Source organism: Mirounga angustirostris, unplaced genomic scaffold (assembly GCF_029215605.1).
Source record: "Mirounga angustirostris isolate CCGP_5_RB_7025 unplaced genomic scaffold, mMirAng1.0.hap1 SCAF_4, whole genome shotgun sequence".
Lineage (NCBI taxonomy): Eukaryota > Metazoa > Chordata > Mammalia > Carnivora > Phocidae > Mirounga > Mirounga angustirostris.
Window position 1 is genome coordinate 149270509 of NW_026991712.1, and position 27101 is coordinate 149297609.

The window sequence follows — 27101 nt, forward strand, 5'->3', positions numbered from 1 at the left end:
CCTCTAAGAAGCTAATACTAAATTACTCCAAACTACAAAGATATCAAATTAGCTATCTTCTTATATCCGTTAGGTCTCAGGTGGCAATCTCTCAAAGTAGCTGATTTCAATATTTTATTAACCTGTCAATGAAGAATAATCCTCCAAAATGACTAATAATTTATATTCCCATTAGTATTAGATAGAAGTTCTGCCATGTTTACCAACAGCAGAACAGAGAGGTGGCTAAATAAAAAAAATCATAAAGGGGAAACACTAAACTATGCAACCATTAAAAGTTATGTATTAGAAACATCCATTCAAAATTTACAATTATCAGGCCCCTACCATGTGGCAGGCAACTGTTCTAGGCACTGAGGATACAGTGGTGTTATAGAGCGAATATTTGTGTGTCTCCACCCACCACCGGCAAATTCAGAAGAAGCCCTAACCCCCAGGATGGCTATATTTGGAGATGGGACCTCTAATGAAGTAAATTATGGTTTAATAAGGTCCTAAAGATGGAGCCCTGACCTAGTAAGTGTCCTTATATCAGAGAGCTCTTCTCACCTTCTCTCTCCCTACTCTCCCTCTGTCCCTTCCATCTCCTCCTCCCCCCTCCCTCCCTCTCTTTTCTCTCTCTGTTTGTGCACATACCAATGAAAGGCCACATGAGGACATACTGAGAAGGTGGCTGTCTACAAGTTAAAAAGGGTCCTCACAGAAAACCAAATTGGCAGGAACCTTGATCTTGAATTTCTAGCTTCCAAAACTGCGAGAAAATAAATTTCTTTTGTTTACGCCACCCACTCTGTGGTGGCTTGTTAGGGCAGCCCAAGCAGACTAATACAATGGCAAATAAGACAAAGTCCTTAAGGAGATTATAAATCAGGTGGTAGAAAGACAATAAACAAGGTATCATGTAATTCTGGCTAGTGATGCAAGGCCATGAAGAAAAAAACACAAATGAGAGATTAGAGATTATTTTAGATAGAGTGGTCAGGAAGGTCTCTTCAAAGAGATTTCATGTGGGCAGAAATCTGAATAAAGTGAGGGGGTGAGTCCTGGAAATCTGGGGTAAGTTCCTTCTAGGCAGCGGGGAAAGCAAATACAAATCCCTGAAGCAGAAAAAGTCTGGCCTGTCTGTGAAAAAGAAAACAAGCCAATATTGTTGGAGTAGTGTGATCAAGTGAGGGTAGATGAGGTGATAGAGTAGTGATGGTTCAAGTGATGTAAGTTATTGTAAATAGTTTAGAGTGCATTCCAAGAGAGATGGGAAACCATTTAGTGGGATTTGAGCAGACGAGTGAAATGGTCTGATTTACATTTAAAGACACACACAAAGTTCATATACAGTACATATATAATTTAAGGGATAGTATTTGAACATAAAAGCCTTAATAAAACTTCCTTCTGGAAAAAATTAAAAAGCCAAACTCCATTTACTTAATCTATGTTACCTGTTCTGAAGGACCCTGAAATGTAAGTCTATCAAGCTAGGCTAAGATAAACAGAGAGATAGGAGGTATAGACTAAATAGCAGAAACTTCTAGGGGCGCCTGGCTGGCTCAGTCAGTGGAGCGCGTGGCTCTTGATATCAGGGTTGTGAGTTCAGGCCCCCATGTTGAGTGTAGAGATTACTTCAAAAATAAAAAAAATCTTAAAAAAAAAATAGTAGAAACTTCTAAAAAGGAGTATTAATAATTTGAATTCTAACTCATTCCAAAGGTAGAACACCAAAAATACTCTTGATGGGTAGCTAAAAGGTGAGCTACTGAAAGAGGCTTGTTGCCTTGTTTTACAACTATCTAAAGTCTTAAATGACTTGTAGAGGTTATCCAAACCAGTCTAAACACTATCAGCTCTTCTACTTCCTCAATCTTCCAGAGAAGGCAGTGTGAATCCCTAAAATACCTACCTATTCACATTGAGCAAGGTGTAGTTTACTGGTTATCCATACACTGTAGAGGCTTTTGGGTAACAGTAGGTGACCCAACCACCCATAAAATTTCTCAGTCAAGAAAAACAAACACCTTACCATCTCTTTTACGCCTCCAACCCTATCCTCCCTTTAGAATATATTCTGATCCACAAAAGTAGATGAAAATTTAGACACACACACACATAGGAAATCAGGCATAGTGGTAAAACAAACAAAACACCCAGAAAGTGAACATAAGCCCTTAAATTCTGACACTTTAATATACTGAATCTAACCTCAAAAGAAAATGACACTGCCCTCCTTTAACTCATATGCCCAATATCCTTCCCATCTAAGCACAAATAGACTGTCCTATATAATTGTGTCATTAACAATACTAGGTAAAAAGTGACCATTATCAGGCAAACAAATACATGCAACTGAATAAGTAAAATAGGCCAGTAATTAAAAATCCATGCAAACATCACTCCCAATAGTGGCTACTGAATTGCCTGTCTACCCTCTTCTAGCCACTGGCTAGAAATACAGAGGTACAGTCAGTAGAAATAATGGGGGGGGGATTTTTTTTAATTCTTCTTTTCAAACACTAAAATGCTTATTCCTCAAAATACCAAGCAAACAAATCGACATTTAAGTTGAATACACCAAAATTTTTCAGAAAAGCAGGCACAATAACCATGAAATTTTTACCGCACCACAGTATTTCAAAATACATATTATTCCATGAATAAGAATAGCAATTTAAAGTAGCGGTTCACTAATGTAGTTTAGTAACCAAAAAAACCTACAACAAAATTAAAAAAATATATATCTTTATTATACTCCTTATTATGGATGAGAAAAAGAACTCTTGCTAAAATTTAATTCCTTTTCTCCTAAGAAAAACTTTTCTGTGAAAGGTTTTGCAAAATATGTCTTTGCTCTAAGCAGTGATAATGGATAAGGAGGAAGGAAGAGGTGAGTCATTCAAACAATACTCCCCTCTTTCCCAGTCACCGTATCAGAAATTACCTTATCAAAAACAGGCACATGCTGCTAAGGTTAATATCTTAATACAATAGTTGTTCAATAGTACCAGGAACCCCACAATACAACTTATTGGAGGAAGGTACTTATTTCACAACCAAGTTCCTGGCTATTAAAGAGAAATGCCATTATAATTTTTACATCTCATTAAATGAAAGTAAAGTAAAATTTACTTACTTTAGCAATCTGCAGCAACACAATGCAGTGTTTAATTGATTCTACCATGCTCTATAAAAACAGAACACTGATTTTAGGATCTTGCACCAAATAAAATAGTCATATGACATTAAAGCTTAAAATATAAAAATAAAAATAAAAAAATAAAAATCAGTTCAGATGTACAGGATTTAAGTTTATACTACACAAGAAATACCCTCTCTGGATTCCAGTGGGTTCTAATATACTAACAGTGTTAGATGAAGTTATCATAAGCAATTCTATCATTAAAGAATGCCAAAAAATTGTTAATTTGTACTCAATAACATTCTAAATGGTTTTTCAACACTTCAAACAGAAAAAGATGTGAGTCTGATTAATTTCCAAATTCTTAGATCAATAGCAGACAATCCCAGTGTAAACTTCTAAAATATCTATTCAAGACTTTTAAGGAATTATGAAGAGTAAAGAATCCTATCACAATACAGTGAACCCTGAATACTACTACTTTGCCTGTTTTTAAAACTGCTCTTGTCGAAATACAAATCTTATTAGTAGCCTATTATATAACGTGAGAAGGCCAGTACATCAGAAAACGTGAATCACAATATATTTTAATTATAAAAAAGATAATATACATTGTGCATGGATGATACCTTTTATCCAAGGATCTTAAGACAGATAAGATCAGAAACACGTAAAATGGTCCACGAAGTGAATTTTAATTAGAAGGATTATTCAAGTCCCTTTATATCCTTTAGAAAATAATAAAATTCTTAAACACCCTTGTAAAAATTTATAAAAATTAAAATCTCAACTGCTCTTATTAATAGAGCAATTTATTAATTTAATCAACAGCTTAAAATAGAAATGATATTTTAAAGCACTTTCTAATGTAAAGCCAGAGTTTACCAAACACGTAACTTACATTTGTTGTCTCTTTGAGAGTTTCAATTTTCTGTGAAAAATGATAAGTTTAAACAAATAATCAGAAGCACAAAGAAGTATCATTACTGTTTTTTACTAGTCATTTAAAGAATTTTACCAAAATGTACTCTTTACTCTGAGGGCAGGCAACTGGGAAGGGAGTACTTTGTTATACTTCTTAAAACTTATAAAAAATTCATTTTACGGATTATGTCCTCAAATAAGATTCATATGATTCAAGATTTCTAAGAATAACACAAAACATTATTACTCCTTATATGAAAAAAGTTGTGTCTTTTTTATAGACTATGTGATTTTCTAATTTTTTATTAAAAAAATTTTTTATTAACATATAATGTATTATTTGTTTCAGGGGTACAGGTTTGTGATTCATCAGTCTTACACAATTCACAGCACTCATCATAGCACATACCCTCCCTAATGTCCATCACCTAGCCACCCCATTCCTCCCACCGCCCTCCACTTCAGCAACCCTCACTTTGTTTCCTGAGATTAAGAGTCTCTTATGGTTTGTCTCCCTCTCTGGTTTCGTCTTGTTTCATATTTCCCTCCCTTCTCCTATGATCCTCTGTCTTGTTTCTCAAATTTCTCGTATCAGTAAGATCATAGGAGACTTGTCTTTCTGACTTACTTCGCTTAGAATAATACCCTCTAGTTCCATCCACGTCGTTGCAAATGGCAAGATTTCATTTTTTTTTGATAGCTGCATAATATTCCATTGTGTGTGTGTGTGTGTGTGTGTGTGTGTGTCTACACATACACCACATCTTCTTTATCCATTCAGCTGTTGATGGACATCCAGGTTCTTTCCATAGTTTGGCTATTGTAGACATTGCTGCTATAAACATTGGGGTGCATGTGCCCCTTCAGATCATTATATTTGTATCTTTGGGGTAAATACTGAGTAGTGCAATTGCTGGATTGTAGGGTAGCTCTATTTTCAACTTTTTAAGGAACCTCCATACTGTTTTCCAGAGTGGCTGTACCAATTTGCATTCCCACCAATAGTGTAGGAGGGTTCCCCTTTCTCTGCATCCTCGCCAACATCTGTCGTTTCCTGGCTTGTTAATTTTAGCCATTCTGACTGGTGTGAGGTGGTATCTCATTGTGTTTTTGATTTGTATTTCCCTGATGCCAAGGGATGTTGAGCATTTCTTCATGTGTCTGTTGGCCATTTGGATGTCTCCTTTGCAGAAATGTCTGTTCATGTCTTCTGCCCATTTCTTGATGGAATTCTTTGTTCTTTGGGTGTTGACTTAGATAAGTTCTTTATAGATTTTGGATACTAGCCCTTTATCTGATATGTCATTTGCAAATATCTTCTCCCATTTCGTAGGTTGTCTTTTGGATTTGTTGACTGTTTCCTTTGCTGTGCAAAAGCTTTTTATCTTGATGAAATCCCAATAGTTCATTTTTGCCTTTGTTCCTCTTGCCTTTGGAGGTGTGTCTTGAAAGAAGTTGCTATGGCCAATGTTGAAGAGGTTACTTCCTATATTCTCCTCTAGGATTTTGATGGATTCCTGTCTCACATTTAGGTCTTTCATCCATTTTGAGTCTATTGTGTATGGTGTAAGAAAATGGTCCAGTTTCACTCTTCTGCATGTGGCTGTCCAGTTTTCCCAACACCATTTGTTGAAGAGACTGTCTTTTTTCCATTGGATATTCTTTCCTGCTTTGTTGAAGATTAGTTGGCGATAGAGCTGAGGGTCCATTTCTGGGCTCTCTATTCTGTTCCACTGATCTATGTGTCTGTTTTTGTGCCAGTACCATACTGTCTTGATGATGACAGCTTTGTAATAGAGCTTCAAGTCCGGAATTATGATGCCACCAGCTTTGGTTTTCTTTTTCAACATTCCTCTGGCTATTCAGGGTCTTTTCTGGTTCCATACAAATTATAGGATTATTTGTTCCAGCTCTGTGAAAAAAGTTGATGGTATTTTGATAGGGATTGCACTGAATGTGTAGATTGCTCTAGGTAGCTTAGACATTTTAACAGTATTTGTTCTTCCAATCCACAAGCATGGAACATTTTTCCATTTTTTTGTGTCTTTCTCAATTTCTTTCATGAGTGTTCTATGGTTTTCTGAGGACAGATCCTTTGCCTCTTTGGTCAGGTTTATTCTTAGGTATGTTATGGTTTTGGGTGCAATTATAAATGGGATCGACTCCTTAATTTCTCTTTCTTCTGTTTCATTGTTAGTGTATAGAAATGCAACTGATTTCTGTGCATTGATTTTATATCCTGCCATGTTGCTGGATTCCTGTATGAGTTCTAGCAATCTTTGGCTGGAGTCTTTTTGGTTTTCCACAGAGCATCATATCATATGCAAAGAGTGAAAGTTTGTCTTCTTCTTTGCCAATTCAGATGCCTTTTATTTCTTTTTGTTGTCTGATTGCAGAGGCTAGGACTTCTAATACTATGTTGAATAGCTGTGGGGATAGTGAACATCCCTCCCATGTTCCTGATCTTAAGGGAAAAGCTCTCAGTTTTTCCCCATTGAGAATGATACTCGCTGTGGGTTTTTCATAGATGGCTTTTATGATATTGAGGTATGTACCCTCTGTCCCTACACTCTGAAGAGTTTTAATCAAGAAAGGATGCTGCACTTTGTCAAATGCTTTTTCTGCATCTATTGAGAGGATCATATAGTTCTTGTTCTTACTTTTATTAATGTATTGTATCACATTGATCGATTTGCGGATGTTGAACCAGCCTTGCAGCCCAGGAATAAATCCCACTTGGTCATGGTGAATAATCCTTTTAATGTACTGCTGGATCCTACTGGCTAGTATTTTGGTGAGAATTTTTGCATCCATGTTCATCAGGGATATTGGTCTGTAATTCTCCTTTTTGATGGGGTCTTTGTCTGGTTTTGGGATCAATGTAATGCTGGCCTCATAAAATGAATTTGGAAGTTTTTCTTCCATTTCTATTTTTTAGAACAGTTTCAGAAGAATAGGTATTAATTTTTCTTTAAATGTTTGGTAGAATTCCCCTGGGAAGCCATCTGGCCCTGGGCTCTTGTTTGTTGGGAGATTTTTGATGACTGCTTCAATTTCCTTACTGGTTATGAGTCTGTTCAGGTTTTCTATTTCTTCCTGGTCCAGTTTTGGTAGTTTATACATCTCTAGGAATGCATCCATTTCTTCCAGATTATCTAATTTGGTGGCATATAGTTGCTCATAGTATGTTCTTATAATTGTATTTCTTTGGTGTTGGTTGTGATCTCTCCTCTTTCATTCACGATTCTATTTATTTGGGTCATTTCTCTTTTCTTTTTGATAAGCCTGGCCAGGGGTTTATCAATCTTATTAATTCTTTCAAGGAACCAGCTGCTAGTTTCGTTGATCTGTTCTACTGTTCTTTTGGTTTCTATTTCATTGATTTCTGCTCTGATCTTTATTATTTCTCTTCTCCTGCTGGGTTTAGGCCTTATTTGCTGTTCTTTCTCCAGTTCCTTTAGGTGGAGGGTTAGGCTGTGTATTTGAGACCTTTCTTGTTTCTTGAGAAAGGCTTGTATTGCTATATACTTTCCTCTTAGGACCGCCTTTGCTGTATCCCAAAGATTTTGAACAGTTGTGTTTTCATTTGTTTCCATGAATTTTTAAAATTCTTCTCTAATTTCCTGGTTGACCCATTCATTCTTTAGTAGGATGCTCTTTAGCCTCCATGTATTTGAGTTCTTTCTGACTTTCCTCTTGTGATTGAGTTCTAGTTTCAAAGCATTGTGGTCCAAAATCTTTTGGTACCAGTTAAGACTTGATTTGTGACCCTGGATGTGATCTATTCTGGAGAATGTTCCATGGGCACTAGAGAAGAATGTGTATTCTGTTGCTTTGGGATGGAATGTTCTGAATATCTGTGAAGTCCGTTTGGTCCAGTGTGTCATTTAAAATCTTCACTTCCTTGTTGATCTTTTGTTTAGATGATCTGTCCATTTCAGTGAGGGGGATGTTAAAGTCTCCTGCTATTATTGCATTATTGTCGATGTGTTTCTTTTTGTTTTTAATTGGCTTATATAAGTGGCTGCTCCCATGTTAGGGGCATAGATATTTACAATTGTTAAATCTTCTTGTTGGACAGACCCTTTAAGTATGATGTAGTGTCCTTCCTCATCTCTTACGTCTTTGGTTTAAAATCTAATTTGTCTGATATAAGGACTGCCACCTCAGCTTTCTTTTGATGTCCATTAGCATGGTAAATGGTTTTCCACCCCCTCACTTTAAATCTGGAGGTGTCTTGAGGTGCCTGGGTGACTCAGTCGTTAAGCATCTGCCTTAGGCTCAGGTCGTGATCCCAGGGTCCTGGGATTGAGCCCCATATCGGGCTCCCTGCACCGCGGGGAAGCCTGCTTCTCCCTCTCCTACTCCCCCTGCTTGTGTTCCCTCTCTCACTGTGTCTCTGTCAAATAAATAAATAAAATATTAAAAAAAAAAAAATCTGGAGGTGTCTTTGGGTCTAAGATAAGTGTCTTGAAAACAGCCTATCGATGGGTCATTTTTTTATCCAATCTGATACCGTGTGTCTTTTTTTTTTTTTTTAAGATTTTATTTATTTATTTGAGAGAGAGAGAATGAGAGAGAGCACATGAGAGTGGGGAGGGTCAGAGGGAGACGCAGACTCCCCCCCGCTGAGCAGGGAGCCCGATGCGGGACTCGATCCAGGGACTCCAGGATTATGACCTGAGCAGCCGCTTAACCAACTGAGCCACCCAGGCGCCCACCCTGTGTCTTTGGATTGGGGCATTTAGTCCATTTACATTCAGGGTAACTACTGAAAGATATGAATTTAGTGCCATTGTATTACCTGTAAGGTGACTGTTAACTGTATATCGTCTCTGTTCCTTTCTGGTCTATGTTACTTTAAGACTTTCTCTTTGCTTAGAGGACCCCTTCCAATATTTCTTTTCTTTTTTTTTTTTTTCAAGATTTTACTTATTTATTTGAGAGAGAATGAGAGCGAGCACATGAGAGGGGAGAGGGTCAGAGGGAGAAGCAGATTCCCCGCCGAGCAGGGAGCCCGATGCAGGACTCGATCCAGGACTCCAGGATCATGACCTGAGCCGAAGGCAGTCGCTTAACCAACTGAGCCACCCAGGCGCCCCTGAGCCACCCAGGCACCCCTGACCCCTTCCAATATTTCTTGTAGGGCTGGTTTGGTGTTCACAAATTCTTTTAGTTTTTGTTTGTCCTGGAAGCTTTTTATCTCTCCTTCTATTTTCAGTGACAGCCTAGCTGGATATAGTATTCTTGGCTGCATATTTATCATTTAGTGCTCTGAATATATCATGCCAGTTCTTTCTGGCCTGCCAGGTCTCTGTCGGTAAGTCTGCTGCCAATCTAATGTTTCTACCATTGTAGGTTACAGACCTCTTGTCCAGAGCTGCTTTCAGGATTTTCTCTTTGTCTCTGAGGCTTGGGAGTTTTACTATTAGACGTCGGGGGGTGTTGACCTATTTTTACTGATTTTGAGGGGGGTTCTCTGTGCCTCCTGGATTTTGATGCCTGTTTCCTTCCCCAAATTAGGGAAGTTTTCTGCTATAATTTGCTCCAATATACCTTCTGCCCCTCTCTCTTTCTTCTTCTTCTAGGATCCCAATTATCCTAATGTTGTTTCGCTTTATTGTATTACTTATCTCTTGAATTCTCCCCTGTGATCCAGTAGTTGTTTCTCTCTCTTTTTCTCAGCTTCTTTATTCTCCATCATTTGGTCTTCTATATCACTAATTCTCTCTTCTGCCTCATTTATCCTAGCAGTTATAGCCTCCATTTTTGGTTGCACCTCATTAATAGCCTTTCTGATTTCGACTTGGGTTAGATTTTAGTTCTTTTATTTCTCCAGAAAGGGATGCTCTAGTATCTTCTATGCTTTTTCAAGTCCAGTTAGTATCTTTATAATGGTCATTCTGAACTCTAGTCCCAACATCTTACTAATGGTCTCTGTTGATCAGGTCCCTGGCAGTCGGTACTGCCTTGTTCTTTTTTTTTGAGGTGAGTTTTTCCATCTTGTCATTTTGTCCAGAGGAGAATAGATGAATGAGAGAACAAAATGCTAAAAGGGTAACAACGACCCCAGAAAAATATACACTAAACAAATCAGAAGAAACCCGAAACTGGGGGGAAAATAAAGAGGGAAAACAAAAAAGAATATGAGAGGGCTGGTGAGTAGAACAGAGCCACACGCTAGGTTTTGGGTGTATTTTGGTCTTTCAGAAGAAAATGCCTCCCAAAATTTAATAGAAAGAAAAACATATATATACACACACAAAAATAAGGGTAAATACGATGAAGGGAAGGAACATGACTGTAAAGATGAAAATTAAAAAAGATTTTAAGGGGCGCCTGAGTGGCTCAGTCGGTTAAGCGTCTGCCTTCAGTTCAGGTCATGATCCCAGGGCCCTGGGATCGAGCCCCGCATCAGGCTCACTGTTCAGTGGTGAGCCTGCTTCTCCCTCTCCCTGCCACTCTATCTGTGCTCTCTATCTCTCTGTCAAATAAAATCTTTAAAAAAAAATAAGATTTTAAAAAAACAATTGATAAGAAGTTGGTTGAAAAAAGAATGAAAAAATTAAAAAAAAAAAGAATGTGATCAGGCGCGAGACTAGGACAACGTCATGCACTAGATTTAGGGTACATTTTAGTCTGTTAGAAGACACTGCATCCCAAAATTTTAAAGAGAGAACAACTTATATATACACAAAAAATAAGGTTAAATACAATGAAGGGATAGAATATGACTATAAAAATTAAAGTTAAAAAAGATTTTAAAATAGGAATTGATAAGATACTGGTTGAAAAAGATGAAAAATTCAACTAAAAAAATAGAAAAAGAAGAAATAAAGAAAATTTTAAAAAATTAAAGCTGAAAGACTAAAAAATCATGGGAAAAAAGCCATGAATTCTATGTGCTGTATTCCTCTAGCGCTGGAGTTTTGCAGTTCTCGTTAATCGGTAAACTTGGTCTTGGCTGGATGTTCTTGCTTATCTTCTGGGGAGGGGCCGTTGCAGTGATTCTCAAATGTCTTTGTCTGAGGTGGAACTGCACCGCCCTTGCCAGAGGCCAGGCTAAGTAATCTGCTCGGGTTTGCTCTCAGTAGCTTTTGTTCTCTGAAAGCTTTCTGTACAGCTTCTGGATGATGAGAGTGAAAATGGCGGCCTTGCAATCTCTGGTCCTGGAGGAGCCGAGAGCTCGGGGCCCCACTCCTTGGTAAGCTCTCACAGAAAAGCAATCACTCCTGTCTGCCTGGTCTCCAGCCGCACTCTGGGCTCACCTGGCCGGTGACCGAGCATTTCTATCTCTGGCACATGGCCCCATTTGGAGTCTCCCCAGGGGAGGAAGGGGATTCTCCCCGGATCTGCTGCTTGTTGGGTCCCTGCTCAAAGAGTAATGGCCCAACTGTGCCATGGATCACAGGTTATGGCAACCCCGAGCTGAGAGCCCACTTCTTGGCTCCATCTTTGCAGCTGGCTTCCCCGCTCCAATACCTGGGAGCTCTGTCACACTCAGGCACCCCCGGTCTTTCTGTGACCCCAGGGTCCTGAGACCACACTGTCCCAGCGAGGGTTCCACTCCCCGCTTAGCCACTGGAGTAACATCCCTCAGCAGAGCAGACTTCTAAAAGTTCCAATTTTGTGCTCCACTGCTCTATCACTTGCCGGTAGCCGGCTGATGGAGGCTCCCTCTCTATCTTCTTGTCTCAGATTCACTTCTCTGCACATCCTACCTTCCAGAAAGTGGTCACTTTTCTGTTCGTAGAATTGCTGCTATTCTTTTCTTCAATCTCCTGTTGAGTTTGTAGGTGTTCTGAATGGTTTGATAACTATCTAGCTGAATTCCTGGAACCAGACGAAATTTAGGTCTCCTACTCCTCTGCCATCTTGTTCCTAGACTATGTGATTTTAAAACACTTGTTCTGCATAGGGATCCGAAGGGGCATGTGCACCCCAATGTTTATAGCAGCAATGTCCACAATAGCCAAAACAGGGGAAAAGCCCAGATGTCCATCAATAGATGATTGGATAAAGTGGTATATACAGTGGAATTATTACTCAGCCCTATCAAAAAGAATGAAATCTTGCCATTTGCAATGACGTGGATGGAGCTATAGTGTATTATGCTAAGCAAAATAAGTCAGAGAAAAGACAAGTATCTTATAATTTCACTCATATGTGGAATTTAAGAAACAAAACTGATGAGCATAAGGGAAGGGATGGAAAAATAAAATAAGATGAAAACAGAGAAGGAGACAAACCATAAGAGACTTTTAACTATAGGAAACAAACTGTGGGTTGCTGGAGGAGAGATGGGTAACTGGGTGATGGGCATTAAGGAGGGCACTTGATGTAATGAGCATTGGGTGTTATATGCAATATGTTAAATATATATGTATATAAATATAATATATGTTAAATTCTACCTCAGAAACTAATGATGCACTATATGCTAATTAAATTGAATTTAAATAAATAACACTTGTTTTAGAATCACCTTAAACTTTGCCTAGTTGTTTAAAAATGACATGGGACCAAATTCCAAAACTAAGAATGGAAGGGGAGTTAAACATGAATTACTATAGGTACTATTACCAAGTGTAAAAGAGTCAAATGCAAACCTATGGTCAAAAGAAATGCAAAAAAAGAAATGATACTGCATCAGGAAATCTAATCAAGGAGGAAATATTTTAACTGGAAAAAAGAAAACTATTCAAACTACAAAGTAATTATCAGAAATTCAAGTGCGGGGGGGTAGTAGCGGAACTATAATTAAAGCAACACTCAGGGGCACCTGGCTGGCTCAGTCAGTAGAGCATGCAACTCTTGATCTCAGGGTTGTGAGCTCGAGCCCCAAGTTGGGTATAGAGATGGCTTAAAAATAAAATCTTAAAAAAAAAAAAAAGCAACACTAGTTTTGTTTCCTCATCTGTGGCTTCTTGTTTAATTCAGCAAATTCTTGCCAATTGGTTTATTAATATCTGAAGTGACCACATACCAATTTAATAAAATAACTTTCTATCTTCAACATTAAAAACCTCAAGAAAGAACTTACTCCTAGGAAGGTGGTACTTACAAAAAAAGAGTATTAAAGATTTTGTACATTACCCTTTTGTTTGTGAAACCGTAACAGAAATTCACCAGAAAACTCCCCCATGAATTCTATATGGTAATACTATCATAAACAGTCAGTAGTACTATTATAGTAGCCAAAACACTGAAGTCCTTCTGTTATTTTTTCTCTAAAAGACTCTTGGTTTTGGGGCACCTGGGTGGCTCAGTCGTTAAGCATCTGCCTTCAGCTCAGGTCATGGTCCCAGGGTCCTGGGATCAAGCCCCGCCTCGGGCTCCCTGCTCGGCGGGAGGCCTGCTTCTCTCTCTCCCACTCCCCCTGCTTGTGTTCCCTCTCTCGCTGTGTCTCTGTCAAATATATAAAATCTTTAAAAAAAAAAAAAAAAAGGCTCTTGGTTTTAAAATGGTTTAAGGCAAGATAATGACAGTGGAACTTACCTTTCTCTGTTCATCATCTTTGCAGTTTTGAAGTTTGTCATCGAAAAGCTACAGGGTTAAAAAGAAAATTATTATAGTATCAAGCCATTTTGCTATATTGTATACATTTACTAAACACAGAAAAGCAAACTTTAGTTCTTAAATAAATTTCTTCCAGGGATGATTTATATGTATTTTTAAGATAACATATATTTTTTCAAGGGACAGTATGAAGTCCAATTCTACTGAATTATTTTAAACAGTCAAGATCAATTACTCTGGTAAAACTGAAAGCAAAAGAAAACAGATGACCTTTAAGAACCTAAAATATCAACTGAAACCTAAGTTTTTTCTGCTTTGTCATCCACGTTTATTAATACTCCATTTGCTGCTTCCCAGGACTTTTGCTTGTAATTAATTTTAAAGTAGGAATTGAAGGAGACAATTTCAGTAATGATAAATGAAGTAGAGAAATCACCTCTCCCAACAACCCCCTCCCCAAAATGGAAAAAATCAAGGCCTCAGAAATTGAACGATATTAAAATTTACCAGTTTCTCAGAATTTTAAAACAGAATATGAATCTAATCTTATTTTCTTCTAGTTATGTCTAGATATTACTTCTTTTTTTAAAAAAAGATTTTATTTATTTGACAGAGAGAGCGAGAGAGCACAAGCAGGAGGGAACAGTAGAGGGAGAGGGAGAAGCAGGCTCCCTGCCAAGCAGGAAGACCGATGCGGGGCTGGACCAAAGGCAGACGCTTAACCATGTGAGCCACCCAGGCGCCCCTAGATATTTACTTTTTTAATGACCAAAAACGTACATTATATATACACACTATCAATATAATCAAAGGCAAAGATCTCTGAGTAAGTCACCCAGATCTTTTAATAAGTCAGCTTTAAAAATTGCTGAAGAACCATTTAAGGGTTGCAAATTAACATCAGCTAAGTTTTTACACTCAAAATCAAGCTTGGTAACATTTACTACTTTATACCAATTCAGTAAATGAATGCCGTACCTTTAATTGTTCTATCAAGATTTGTAGGTAAGCATCAGCCTCTGTAAGTTTCTTATCGAAGTCTTGGACACTAGGAACAAATCCTGAATCCAAACCCTAGAGAAAAAGAAAATTTGTAATAAATCTACCAATACCCAGGCAATATTTAACAGTACAGAAGATACTTCATCCTTCATACATGACATTTCAATTTTAAAGTAAATATAGTACTTCTATATAAATAATAGGCATATTAAAACTATCTAAATTCTTCAAGAATAGTGATACATCAATCTCCCTCATGAACTTCTACCTCTGTTCCCTTATCAAACATGCACTGCTGCTTAAATCAGGATTGACCTTGCTCTTCAATCACTTTCTTCTCTCCCCCACAATGACTCCCCGTGACCTCCAGAGCAACAGTAATTTAGCTGAAGGGCCTAGATTACAACCTAGATTACCTCCTATTTTACCCCCACTTTTTGTTTGATTCCTCCAGTCCTTTAATCTTAACTTCATACTCTGTTTAGTCCTCCTCCCATTCCCTAACCCACCCCATTACCTCTGCTGCTTTCTCCTCCTCCCTTTATTAAAAGAAGAACCTCAAAATTCTCACCTCTTCTAAGAGGGCCCTCTCTTTAACTGAAAGTGACAACACTTGTCTTAATCAAGTTCGCTACTCACATTCACCTTCGGCATGAACACTAACTACACTCTGGACATGGTGTAAATGTTTATTTATTTAGAGGGTCCACTTATTTCTAGTTTAACAATCCAGCATTTTCATGTCCTACTTTTTGTACACTAAAAATTTTAAACTTCAATAGAATGGGATTCCCATGTTTTAACTTTACTCAAAAGAAACTTGACTTCTTAATCATATCTGAAAAACACATCAATCCTGGGTGTAAAAGACAAAAAGTTGGAGACTGAACAAGACTACCAGCTTGCCGTATTTGCACGCCCAAATGTCATGCAGTTAAACAGGGAAATAAAGTAAGGCTCATGAACCACTAACATCACAATCCCAACCCAACCACAAAATTCTGTACTGAATGGGTAAAATACAGTAGTTCAACATACCATACCTGATCTTCACTTGTTGGCCAAAACATGCTGATCATTTTCACATTCCCCATTTTAGTAAATGGAGGCCAGAGTTCATTGTATGTTACACCAATACCTCATCTTTGCACAATATTTTATTACTAATAAAGCACTTTTACAGCCACTATCTCAAACACCAGACTGAGACTGTATAGTATTATGGAAAACAACAACGGGTTGACAAGCCTGGTTTCTAATTGCAGCTCAGCCACTAACAAGATACTGTGTCTAAGCTGCTGTTTTCTTACCTGCCAAATATAGTCATCCTCCTCATACTATTATTAATGTGGCAGCTAGTACCTCTACTAAAGACTACAATTACTAACACTATCAATTACTACTATTATTATTCATTGTTGCTCTTGCCAAACTTAAATTCAAATTCTGAATCAGAACAGAAAAAAAACAAAACAAAACAAACCCACCCTAAGTTATATTAGACCATGGGAAAATTAACTTATCTTGTAATGCATTTTCCTTTTCAAATTCAAAAGCAATAAAACGGCCTTTTTTTCCACATACATGTAAAGAAACTACTTGAAATGAGTATTGAAAAATCCCTTCCCAATGAGATGTTATGATAAAAACAAAGTTGAAGAAAAATCATTAACAATATATGTAATAAAACTGTGGTTAAACATCTTCATGTTTAAAGCTAACCCAAAAACACTTTCTATTAACATTTACTACATAGAATATGATAATAAAAGATGTGGAAAAGGAAGAATAAATCCATTACATTTTGGAGATACTATAGTACTGTATTACAAAAGAAGGGAGTGATTTCCTTCCATGTTACTGTACCACAGAAAAAAATCAGAACAGCTTGGCTTAGTTTTTGTTTTGTTTCAAATAGCAATATAACATAGTTATTAATAATTCAACTATAAGATCCAGTTAAAATCCATAAAATATTGTGCTTGCTAAATATCAAAAAGTTCAATGGCATATTAATAAATGAATAAGAGGTGAAGCATCTAAATAATAAAAAGTGATTTTTAAGAATTTTCCCTTTTGAGGGCGCCTGGGTGGCTCAGATGGTTAAGCGTCTGGCCTTCAGCTCAGGTCATGATCCCAGGGTCCTGGGATCGAGTCCCGCATCGGGCTCTCTGCTCCTTGGGAGCCTGCTTCTCCCTCTGCCTCTCTCTCTCTGTCTCTCATGAATAAATAAATAAAAATCTTAAAAAAAAAAAAAAAGAATTTTCCCTTTTGAATCCACTTAGAACTACCGCTGTAAAAATCTAACATATCCTTTTGAAAAAATCTTTGATTAAAAATCCTCCAGTAAATAAATGGAAACATTTAAATTACCGAGATCTAAAACCCATCTAAATTAATGCTTAAAAAACAACCCTTTGATGTTGCTATAATCCTAGAACCTCACCCTGGCTCTCTTCTCAGATCTACCTCTAGATAGTCTTCCACAACGTTCCTTTAACATTAGAATAAACTCCACACATCATAACATCCAAGCTGAAGATCTACTCACCAAATCATTTTTATGTAATGTATAAGAGGCGGTTTATAACTAGAGTTATTAGCGTAAAATCCCAGAACTGGCCTAAACTCCCTTGTACAGTAATCCATACATCTTTGGTGTACTTAAAAAGAAAATCTACATATATAGCTGCCCCAACTGCAATCAATAAATAATATGCACATATTTATCAATAACATGGACAACTGAGAGTAATTAAACTGTTTCCTCAACTCTTGTAAGAATAATGCACACAAGAAGAAAATAAAAGTTTTTGCTACATATTATGACTTACAGTACACAGAAACAAAGCCATCTAGTCCAACCTCCCCCTCAAAGAAGTTACTTTTACAATGTTTTTGAAAGTCTTCTGGTCTTCACTTGAGTATCTCAACAGACAAGGGACTCATTACCTCCTAATACATACTATTTCATAAAAATTCCCTTGCAGTCATAACTGTTCCTCTTTCTATTTAACATTTACAGTATAAAACCCTACACTTACTCATGTCCTTTTTAATGGAGTTTTGCTTTAAAACAAATCATCAGAATATAGTCCTTTATACCATTTTGAGAGTAGGCTTTCTTTGAGAAGAACTCAGAACAGAACAGATCCTTTAAGACAGGGTGTGATTTCATACTTCTAACAGGGACATCTTGTAGAAGAAGCAGTTTGGGAGTTAAGCAGATACACATTCTCTGTGCCACTCATTCAACACTATAACCCCCAGGGCTAGTTTAGCCTTGAATAAATGTATGTGGCACTGATTGCTGTGTCTGACAAGTGCTGATGCGGTGATCCTGATCTGGTCTTCCCCATGACCCTCCCCTAGCCTAGACTTCTCTAGCCTTTCTGTTTTCTTCCTCCTTCCCTTTGTCTACTCCCTCACTCCCTTCTTCCTGTCTTTCTTTCCTTCTTTTTTGTCCATGTCCTTTGTGGACACTTTGTGACCGAAGTGGTTATGCTGCCCTTTTGGCAGTCAGAACCAAAGAGGTTGCTGCTCCTTAATTTACTATATTGATGAGCCATAGTTCTCACTTGATGACTTCTGTGTGAATTCATTTAAAGTTTAAGTTAAACACAACTATTACAGAGAAATAAAGGCAAATGGTTTGCCTTTATTATGCTTAAAAGAAGTTAAACTAAAACAGAAATTAAACCCAATCTATAAATTAGATAAATCCATAAAATTAGAAATGTAAAGAAAAAAAAACATTTATGTGGTAAATATACTAAAAACAAAACAGTCTCTAGTCTTCAAAAATATTTGCTAATAAAGAAAGCTAAAGTACATTTTAAAGTCAAAGAGAGTAGCACGATTCTACATCAGCCAGGACCTATGTATCCAGTTTAAAATATATAAAGAGAGAAACATCTGACCCAACTTCAAAAATAGTATCTAGACTGGCAGGAGAATATCAATGCTGTATATAAGTACCTCCTAGTATCTTTCTAAAACTTATATTGAATAGCATCACTTCTCAGAAGGTACTTCAAAGCTAACAAATGTCAGCAAAATTAAATGAATTCCTATTAATGACTTTAGTTGGGACATTAAACACTATTTATACATACATATAACCAAATGCTTCACCTCTATTTAAAAAAAAAAAGTATTGCAAGGATGTTCTTAAAACTGTCTGAAAAACGTATGAACTGTAGCTGCTTTGTAGAGGTACTTTTTTATACAACAGTACAGAAGGCAATTTTTGAGGCAGGGAATAAGAGCTTTTAAGTAATTCCTGGTGACAGAGGAAGAGTAATGAACAGTGGAGGTTAAGGTGGTAAAAGGTGGTTTAAGGTCTTGTTGAGGTCAGAATCAGGAAATAAAGTCATGAGTAATTTGAGGAACTGAGGAGAATAACAGAACAGGAAGGGCTATGGCTGAATAACAACACTGTAAAAAGAAATTAACAAATGAGTAATTATTTTCCTACCAAATCTTATTTTACAACAAAAATGTAAAGGACTAAGTACCCTATATTCAGTGTTTTCTTACATAGGAAAAAACAGTATATAATAAAAATATGTTGCAAAAGGAGAAAAGGAAATAGAGAAATTAGTTCATGTAATTCTCACAGAGAAGTTGAGAACAACAAGAACGCAGAATAAGTTATCAGTAGAACCATAAAGGGGAATAACAGCTTAAAAATTTAACAAAGGAAAAACACCAAAAAAAAAAAAAAAAAAACCAAACCCAAAAAACAGGCCTCCTAATGAAAAATAAACAACATGAATCCAGACAAAAGTAGGTGATTTTTAAAAATTAGCAAAACACATACCCTATAATTAAAATAATGAAAACTTTGCAGAAATGTTGTTTTGATTTAAATACAAGAGTATCTGGAAAGTTTATGTTCACAATTAGCAATTTGAGATGACATGCATCACAGATATGCTTTCATCCAATGAAAGAAGTATAGAGCATACTTACAATTGAATCACTTACAATTATTTTTGAAAATTCAAGAACTGGAGAGATACCAGAAGACTGGAAAAAAGCAAGTGTGGTACTGATCTTCCATAAAAGTAAGGAAAAGAGAGAATAGAAAGTTACTTTACCATGCTGTGAGTCTGACATCAATAATTAAGTAAAGGAATAATAAGAGAAAAATCTGTAACTATTCAGAGGAAAAGTAGGTACATGAGTAGCAAATGACAAGTTAAAAAAAAAAACACATTATGCCAAACTTAATGGCTTTTGTTCCTTCGAAATTTGTTAGCAAATTAAGTTTTTTGAGAAATGATACCATTTGTCTTCTTACCAAATGACTTATCAGTTGGTTTAATGATGAAAAAAGTATATTAAAGAAACCAGAAATATTAATGAGATGATGATTTTATGTGGAGTATACTAATATGTTATTTCCTGGAATTACTAAAAATTTGGAAACACTTATAATTTATAATCCCTATTGTCTCTGTGGTTTAACCACTTCAGCTAAAGGAAGAACTGGATTTAGAAATATAGGGAATTTCTCAGGGCAAGACTTTCTAGTTTTAATCCTAAGGAATACTCAACTATCAATTCATTTGGAATGAAGATTATAAATTTGAAACTGTCAACAAAATTGAGCCCATTACTACATGCTTTCCTTCACTGTAACTTCAGGCTATTTTCCATTTAAGTCAATGTTCTGATAATCTAAGGCTCCAAATCAGGTTCTCTTTTATCAACATGGTAGCTACAGTTATTTTACCAGCACGCTAGGTACCCCAAGAAAATCCTAAAAGGTAAGGTCTTTTTCTGTAGTTCTCTAAGTGAACAGTTCTAACACCATGGATGCACATTATATATTAAAATTTTTTTTCAGAGTATTAGATCCTCTGCTAGACACTTAATAGGTTTTCTCATTTGATTATCACAAGACAGTAAGGTACAAAGACATTAACCCTATTTTATAAGCATTTACCCAAATCATGAAGTGGGGGTTTTCTTTAATTGGGATTTCAACCTATTGCTCTGACTTCAATCCGTTACACTTTTCTCTTAAATCACGGTAATATTGGAAAAGAATTCATGGCATAAGAGCACTAAAATGTAATCTAGAAACGGCCCGAAGGAGGCTTGATGTAGTTAAAATGAGAACAGCTTTAAGGTCAGACTGATCTAGTTTTAAATCCTGAATCTGCAACTTCTTAACCCATATGATCTGGCCAAGCTACTTACTCCACCGCCATTTTCTCATCTAGGGATAGGCATAATAACAAACCATTCAAAGTTGTTGGATAGATGAAAGAATATGCGTAAAGTGACACAAGAGTAAGTTTTCTACTTCCTCTTCATAATTTGGAATCATATAAATAACCAGAATTCACTACTGCATCTCCAGACCCTAAAGTAGTGCCTAACATAAAGAGAGCACTCAATGACCGATGGATAAAACCAAAACTGATTAACCAGATAATACCATAAAACAATTTTAATAGAGATCCATAATCAGTAAAAGGATATAAGCATAAGTTAAACGTATAACGTTCCTTTAAAAAAGGAAAACAGTAACTTGATAAACTCTGAAGATAAATAGTAATAAAAAAAGGATGAGCAATACACAACTCATAAAATAGTTCTAGAAAACAGATCAGAAAAAAATTCCATATAAGATTTTCAGAAAAGGATTGGGTATTATGCCTGAATTACAAAAGGTAAATTGTACTGAATTATTACCTTGGTAACAAAGGGTCAACAATATAAAGCCTTTTTCCACCATAAAATAAACTGATTTTTGAAAGTACATCAGCTCTTCAAAAAACAGAATCACTTTTATCTTTAAATTTAAAAAAAATGGTTTATGCATAGTATTAAGTTTCTGTTTAAAAGCATACATATACCACAAATCTGAATTGCTCATATAGTTGGGAAAGAGAGTTACTTTGTTAAACAGGAATCAGGTACAGACATCCATGTCAAAATTGATGAACTTAATCATAACTCAGCACAACTGCTTATTCTTCATGATCTCTTCATCTAATACTGACACATTATTATGTAACCTTTTGGCTTACAGAAAAAAATACTAATATTGATTTCATAAAGCTATTTGGTTACTCAAACAACTTCACAAAAAAGGTTTGGGATTTGCACCATTTTCCTCTATTTTTAAATCACTGATAGCCTGTCTTTCCAAAAGACTCAAAAAAAAAAAAAAAAGACTCAATTTACTCAATAAAGTCATATAAAAAGTCTTGTCAAAATCTAAATAAAGCAAATAAAAACCTGAAGTTTATGAATAGGATAACCATATGCCCTAGTTTGTCTGGGGTCATCAATCTTTATGCCTATTGTCTCAGAAAATTAGCAGCCTCCCTCCCTCTCAAAAGTGCTCCAGTTTGGACAATAAATTACATGGCTCCTTCACCATAAAGGATGTAACTAGCCTTTTAGAGATAAAAATGTCTAGAAGGCACGTACGATTGCCTCTGAAGTGTCAGAATGCAGGAAATAAAAAATTATTTTAAATGAAACATAAGTTTACAGGTTCTGAATGTAGAAATCCAATTACAGAAATAAAGCTCCACCAGAATTCAATGAATATTAACTGGGTGCTTACATTATGCTAGGTAAATGGACACATGAATAATATAGAAGTTACATTTTTAAAGTTATTTTATTTATATACACAACCTCCTCAAATAAAACGCAAGAAGCAAAACACATGAAACACATCATATATTAATACTGGGGACTGGGATTGAGACAGGGACTCATAATTTTTACTTTATACATTCACTTGTCTGATTTTTAAAAGTATACATTTATTTTAATTCAAAAGCTTATGTAAAAATATTTGGAAACTGTGCAAGTTTATAAATATTTTTCAAAAGTTTTATAACTTTTAGCTTGCAAAATCAATCAGCTTTATTCTCTCAAAATTATCTACAAAAATCCTATAATGTCTTGAGAGTAAACCTGGCAATACAGCTGCTCAGATACACGTTTCCAAGCAAAATGTAGCATAACAAATTTATAACATCATTTACAGACAAAAAGCACAAACTTGAAAGAAAAAAAAAAAAGCACTAAAAAATTAGCAATCTACACTACACTGGAATAAACGCCAAGAAGAAAAATAGCCAGTAAAACGAAGAAGAATACCTAATTTTTTTTCTACATCCTTCCTGCCAATAACATAATAATGACTCAACATTCAAGAAAGCAAACTCATAAAAAACAAAAACACCTACTACATCACTCCCTCTAACAAAGCACTGTTTGACCATGTGGTGCTGGCCATTAGCCAAAGCTTTTCTTTTCACCCACTAGTTGGTCAGGCTACTGTACATATATTTCTTAAAAGTCATAGGTTAATTCATTCCAAGATCTATATAAGCTCTGAGTGGCTTACTAGTATGGGATGGAAAAAAATACATTCTTCCTCTCTCCAACTCCAGATTACTACCTATCATTCAGTTTAACAGCATTCTGGAAAGCAAAGAAGACTCACTACTATTAAGGGTCCACCAAAAAGCAAAGTTTTAGATAAATACTGGAGATTTGCTCCAAGCATAACTAGGAGAAACTCATATTCAAACATATGAATCCTTAAACTAAGTATTTTAGTAGGTCAAGTTTTGAAATAACTGCAGAATTCTCTTACATAGCATAAAAGCTGTTAAAATTTTGATCATGAAATGTTTTAAAAAACAAAACTTGATATATTCCTCTGACAAACCTGGATCTCTCTGTATAGCAAAACATAACACACCGAAAATTAAACAACACCCAAGGGGAGCTAAATGATGAACTAGTCAGACCAACAGACAGTACTAAGAGGCTTAGACCTCACACAAACCAACCAAAGTAGAACAAAAACAATGCTGAATTGAAAAGAATAGATACTGTAATTGGTTTGACATTTATCCCTTCAAAATTATATATGCCAGAAACAGTTTTTGTATATCTGATTTTAGCTGTCAGTGAACATTACACAGAAGGAACAGGTTCAGTTTTTGCTTAAGTTGTTAAAAGTGTAATATAGGGGCACCTGTGTGGCTCAGTCAATTGAGCATTGGACTCTTGATTTCAGCTCAGGTCATGATCTCGGGGTTGTGAGATAAAGTCTGGCTCTGCGCTGGGCGTAAAGCCTGCTTAAGGTTCTCTCTTCCTCTCCCTCCCCCCAAAAGTGTAATATAAAATTACCCTAATTTAGTTTAATTGTGGTCAGTAATCTATCAAGATGATTTAAAGCAAGACTAGAATATATCAGGACAGGACTTAGTGTTTCTCAACTGTATCCCCAAGGCCAGTGCTTGGTTTGTAACAAGTGCTCAATGAAAATTTTGTAAATGAATGAATGAAGGAATTCTGAAATGTGCCTACCTGCTAGCATTTAAGCAATAAGTATTCAAAGAAATTATAGTTGAGTATATTCATGAAAAAAGCATAAATAACTCATTTACTCTAAAGGATTTATTATATTACAAGTATGGATGCTGACTTTTTTATGGCCAACCAGAAGTTTTTAAGTAGAAAAAGAAATTAAATAAAAGGTAAGACACTGTATTGTGCAGGCAGTACAAGAAGCAAGACCAGGCAATGACAACTGACTTGTCCCTCTAAAAACTCATTCTTCTCATGCCAAATCCTCTCACAAGCAGTTTTACACATGCAGGTATCACCTCAACTTTCAAAAGTCTGAGTTACCACTTTGCTTTTACAAAAGACCTTTATCAGTACCTGTTTTCACTAACCAAAAGAAATCTGAACAGGATATCTGCTTTTATAAAAAAAGGCAAAAAGCAAAAACAGCATTCAGCATTTGTTTTGCTGCGAGCTGTTACAGAGGCAGTGAATACCCTAAGCAAGAGTGGCACTGCCAAGCTCTTTCTCTGGGAACTACACTCAGCATCTCAGCCATAAGCTGCCACAGCTATGAACTCTGTGAGCATTTGTGCTTTATCTCAATTTTTTGTGTATCCATTAGCAAGACATGTCCTAAGGTGTTAGAAAAGCCCAAGAGGTTATTTTTAGGGCCTAGGACTGCTCAAAAATCTTTCCATATAAATTAATGGTAATTGCTTCTTCACTTTATACATTTTAACTTAGGAAAGGTTTCACAGGAACCCTCTACTTTCCAACAGCAGGGGAAACCTGTACTGCTGCTCTCGGGTTGGAATTCAGTGTTACAATAATGATTTATTCATTGGGTATCTCTTTTGACTATTGCACTGTGCAGGGTATTTTGGAGATGCCAAGATGAAGCAGCTATAGACTCTGCCCTAAGAGTTTCAAATCTCTAAGAGAAGATAAACATCTATCTACAAATAACTGATTCAAGCATGGTAAAATAAGGGTATAAGAAAAGTACTAAGAGCAGAGGGCAAAGTTGAGGGGATGAGAAAAGTTTCACAGAGGCAGCATTGTGAAGTACAAGATGTGGACACAGATGTGAGGGGAAAAGCATGACAGCAGTGGACAGAGGCTGGAAACAGCATAATGAAATGGAATATTTCAACTTCTCTTTAATGAAGTACCATAGAAATGAGGGCAGGGTTAGGTAAACTAACAAGGGATGCTGAGGTACCCAGGAAATAGGAACAGCAGGAAGCCTTCACCATCCTAAGGCTGAATGAACAAGGAAGGAAACTGTTACCAAGGACCAACTGGAGCTACTCAAAGGACACTCTAGTTATGGTGCATAGGCACTGCTAAAAACATATCAAAACAGAGGAGCAAGAGGAATAAATACCCCAAGAGTTCTCTCTTTTCTTCCTCCCATCTTCTGGCACTGCCTCCCATTAGCTAACCCCAACCAGAATCCAAAGGAGAAAGAACTTCAGGTGACACAGGCTATAAAGGTCAGCCTCCTGGAGCAAAGAGCAGACAAGGGCAAAGAAGGAATCTGCAGGAAAATGGAGAATAACCAGAAAAGGCATACTTGCAGGCTAAGGGTTAGTATAAGCACAAAGAGAGGCTGGAAAGCAGAAGGAAGCTAAATGAGGAACAATATGCTCTGGAAAAAGATGATATTTTTTATATCCAGATGCTGAATCTGAAAGGAAATAAAAATTAGTGGCTGAACTGGAAAAATTACTAAGGTTTGGGGAGTGAGGAGAGCAATGGATGGAGAGCAGCAGTAGGGTAGCACTCTGGTTTTCTCTAGAGTCAAAAGAGCAAGAATCACTGGGCTCTAATCCTAGTTATTCTAGTCTCTGTGTGACCTTGGGCAAGTCAGTTGGCTTCTCTGAGACTGTTCTCTCCACTATAAAAATAGGTAGAGGTTAGGGGCGTCTGGGTGGCTCAGTCGCTTAAGTGTCTACCTTCAGCTCAGGTCATGATCCCGGAGTCCCAGGATGGAGCCCTGTGTCCTTGCACAGCAGGGAGTCTTCTTCTCCCCCCACCCTCAAATAAATAAATAAAATCTTAAAAAAAAAAATAGGTAGAGGTTGTATTAAAATTTTAAGATCCCTTCCAATTCTAGGAGTCTGTGAAGCCAGTATCTCCAGATAAATAACCATGTTCATCAGGTGAGTAAATACCTTACCACATTTGAAAAACCTGGGGTCCACTCCTTTAAAAAAAACAATTTCATTTCAATAAAGACAATAAGAACTTACAGGTTCCAACTGCAGCCAAGTCCTGCACAGTATGACAAATAATGTTAAAGAACAAGCAAACTCTATCATTTAGTGTAACCTTGAAACTGAGTGAGAAAGACCAATGCAACCAGATTTTAAAACATGTTTTGGAATACAGAGAATGCAAAGAACCAACCAAGTAAGTAGAATAACTTGACTGAAGTGGCACATTTTGGAAAAAACAAAATGAGGTGCCTGGTCAATACAGCAAAGAAGCGAAGTTCTTAAAGGTGTCTCCAGAAATAAATGAACTCCAATGTAAAAGGACTACAAGTCTGTCTCTGTTTCTCTCTCTCTCTCACACACACACACACACCCCAACCATTCCTTTACGACACAAATATTCACTTAATATCTGTTATGTGCCAGGTACTGTCATGGTCTTCAAAGGACATCTTTAACGACAATGCAGAAAACAGCAAATATAATTTCATTACCTAATCTTCTGGAATGAGCTCAAATTTCACCCCTTCCAAGCAACATGCTCTGACTTCCTATGATACTAACTACAGTAGAACTAATTAGTGCTGGTACTGCTATTAGTATTCTTTAAACCGTATTAGAGATCATATAGATGGGGGGGAGGATTTGCCTGGGAATCTGCTCACCATTTAAAACACTGTTTCTAAACATTTTCTCCAATCCCCTCTCTCAGGTGTGGCAGCAATCAGGGAGCTTGGGGACTTAGGAAGTATTTCTACCTTACAGGGATAAACCTAACTCCAGTACAAGTGAGACAAAGGTTTGCACACTTAGAACATCATTAAATCACATATTTTAATCATTTAACAAGCATTCAGTGAGTACCTACTATGTGCTAAGCACTGGACTATGGACAAAGGCCCTGGAGATACAAAGATAAGTAAGGACCTCTGACCTCTAGAGGTTAGGGTGTAATGCAAGAATCA

At 36.6% G+C, this 27101-nt stretch overlaps 1 protein-coding gene across 11 annotated transcripts in view; it reads right to left on the minus strand.

Annotated features, from left to right (window-relative positions):
- The window catches only part of OSBPL9 (oxysterol binding protein like 9), a 187493-nt gene that overhangs the window by 42282 nt on the left and 118110 nt on the right, over nt 1-27101 (minus strand). For 7 of the 11 annotated variants that reach the window (XM_045897716.2, XM_045897714.2, XM_064589155.1 and 4 more), the window contains 4 exons: nt 14552-14647; nt 13553-13600; nt 4032-4061; nt 3125-3175 (listed from right to left, as the gene is read on the minus strand). In XM_045897716.2, the coding sequence (XP_045753672.2) occupies nt 3125-3175; nt 4032-4061; nt 13553-13600; nt 14552-14647 (225 nt within the window). Of the gene's footprint in view, nt 1-3124; nt 3176-4031; nt 4062-13552; nt 13601-14551; nt 14648-19564; nt 19634-27101 lie in introns of all 11 variants that reach the window. The other 4 variants (XM_045897713.1, XM_045897711.1, XM_064589154.1 and 1 more) reach the window with 1 other exon arrangement.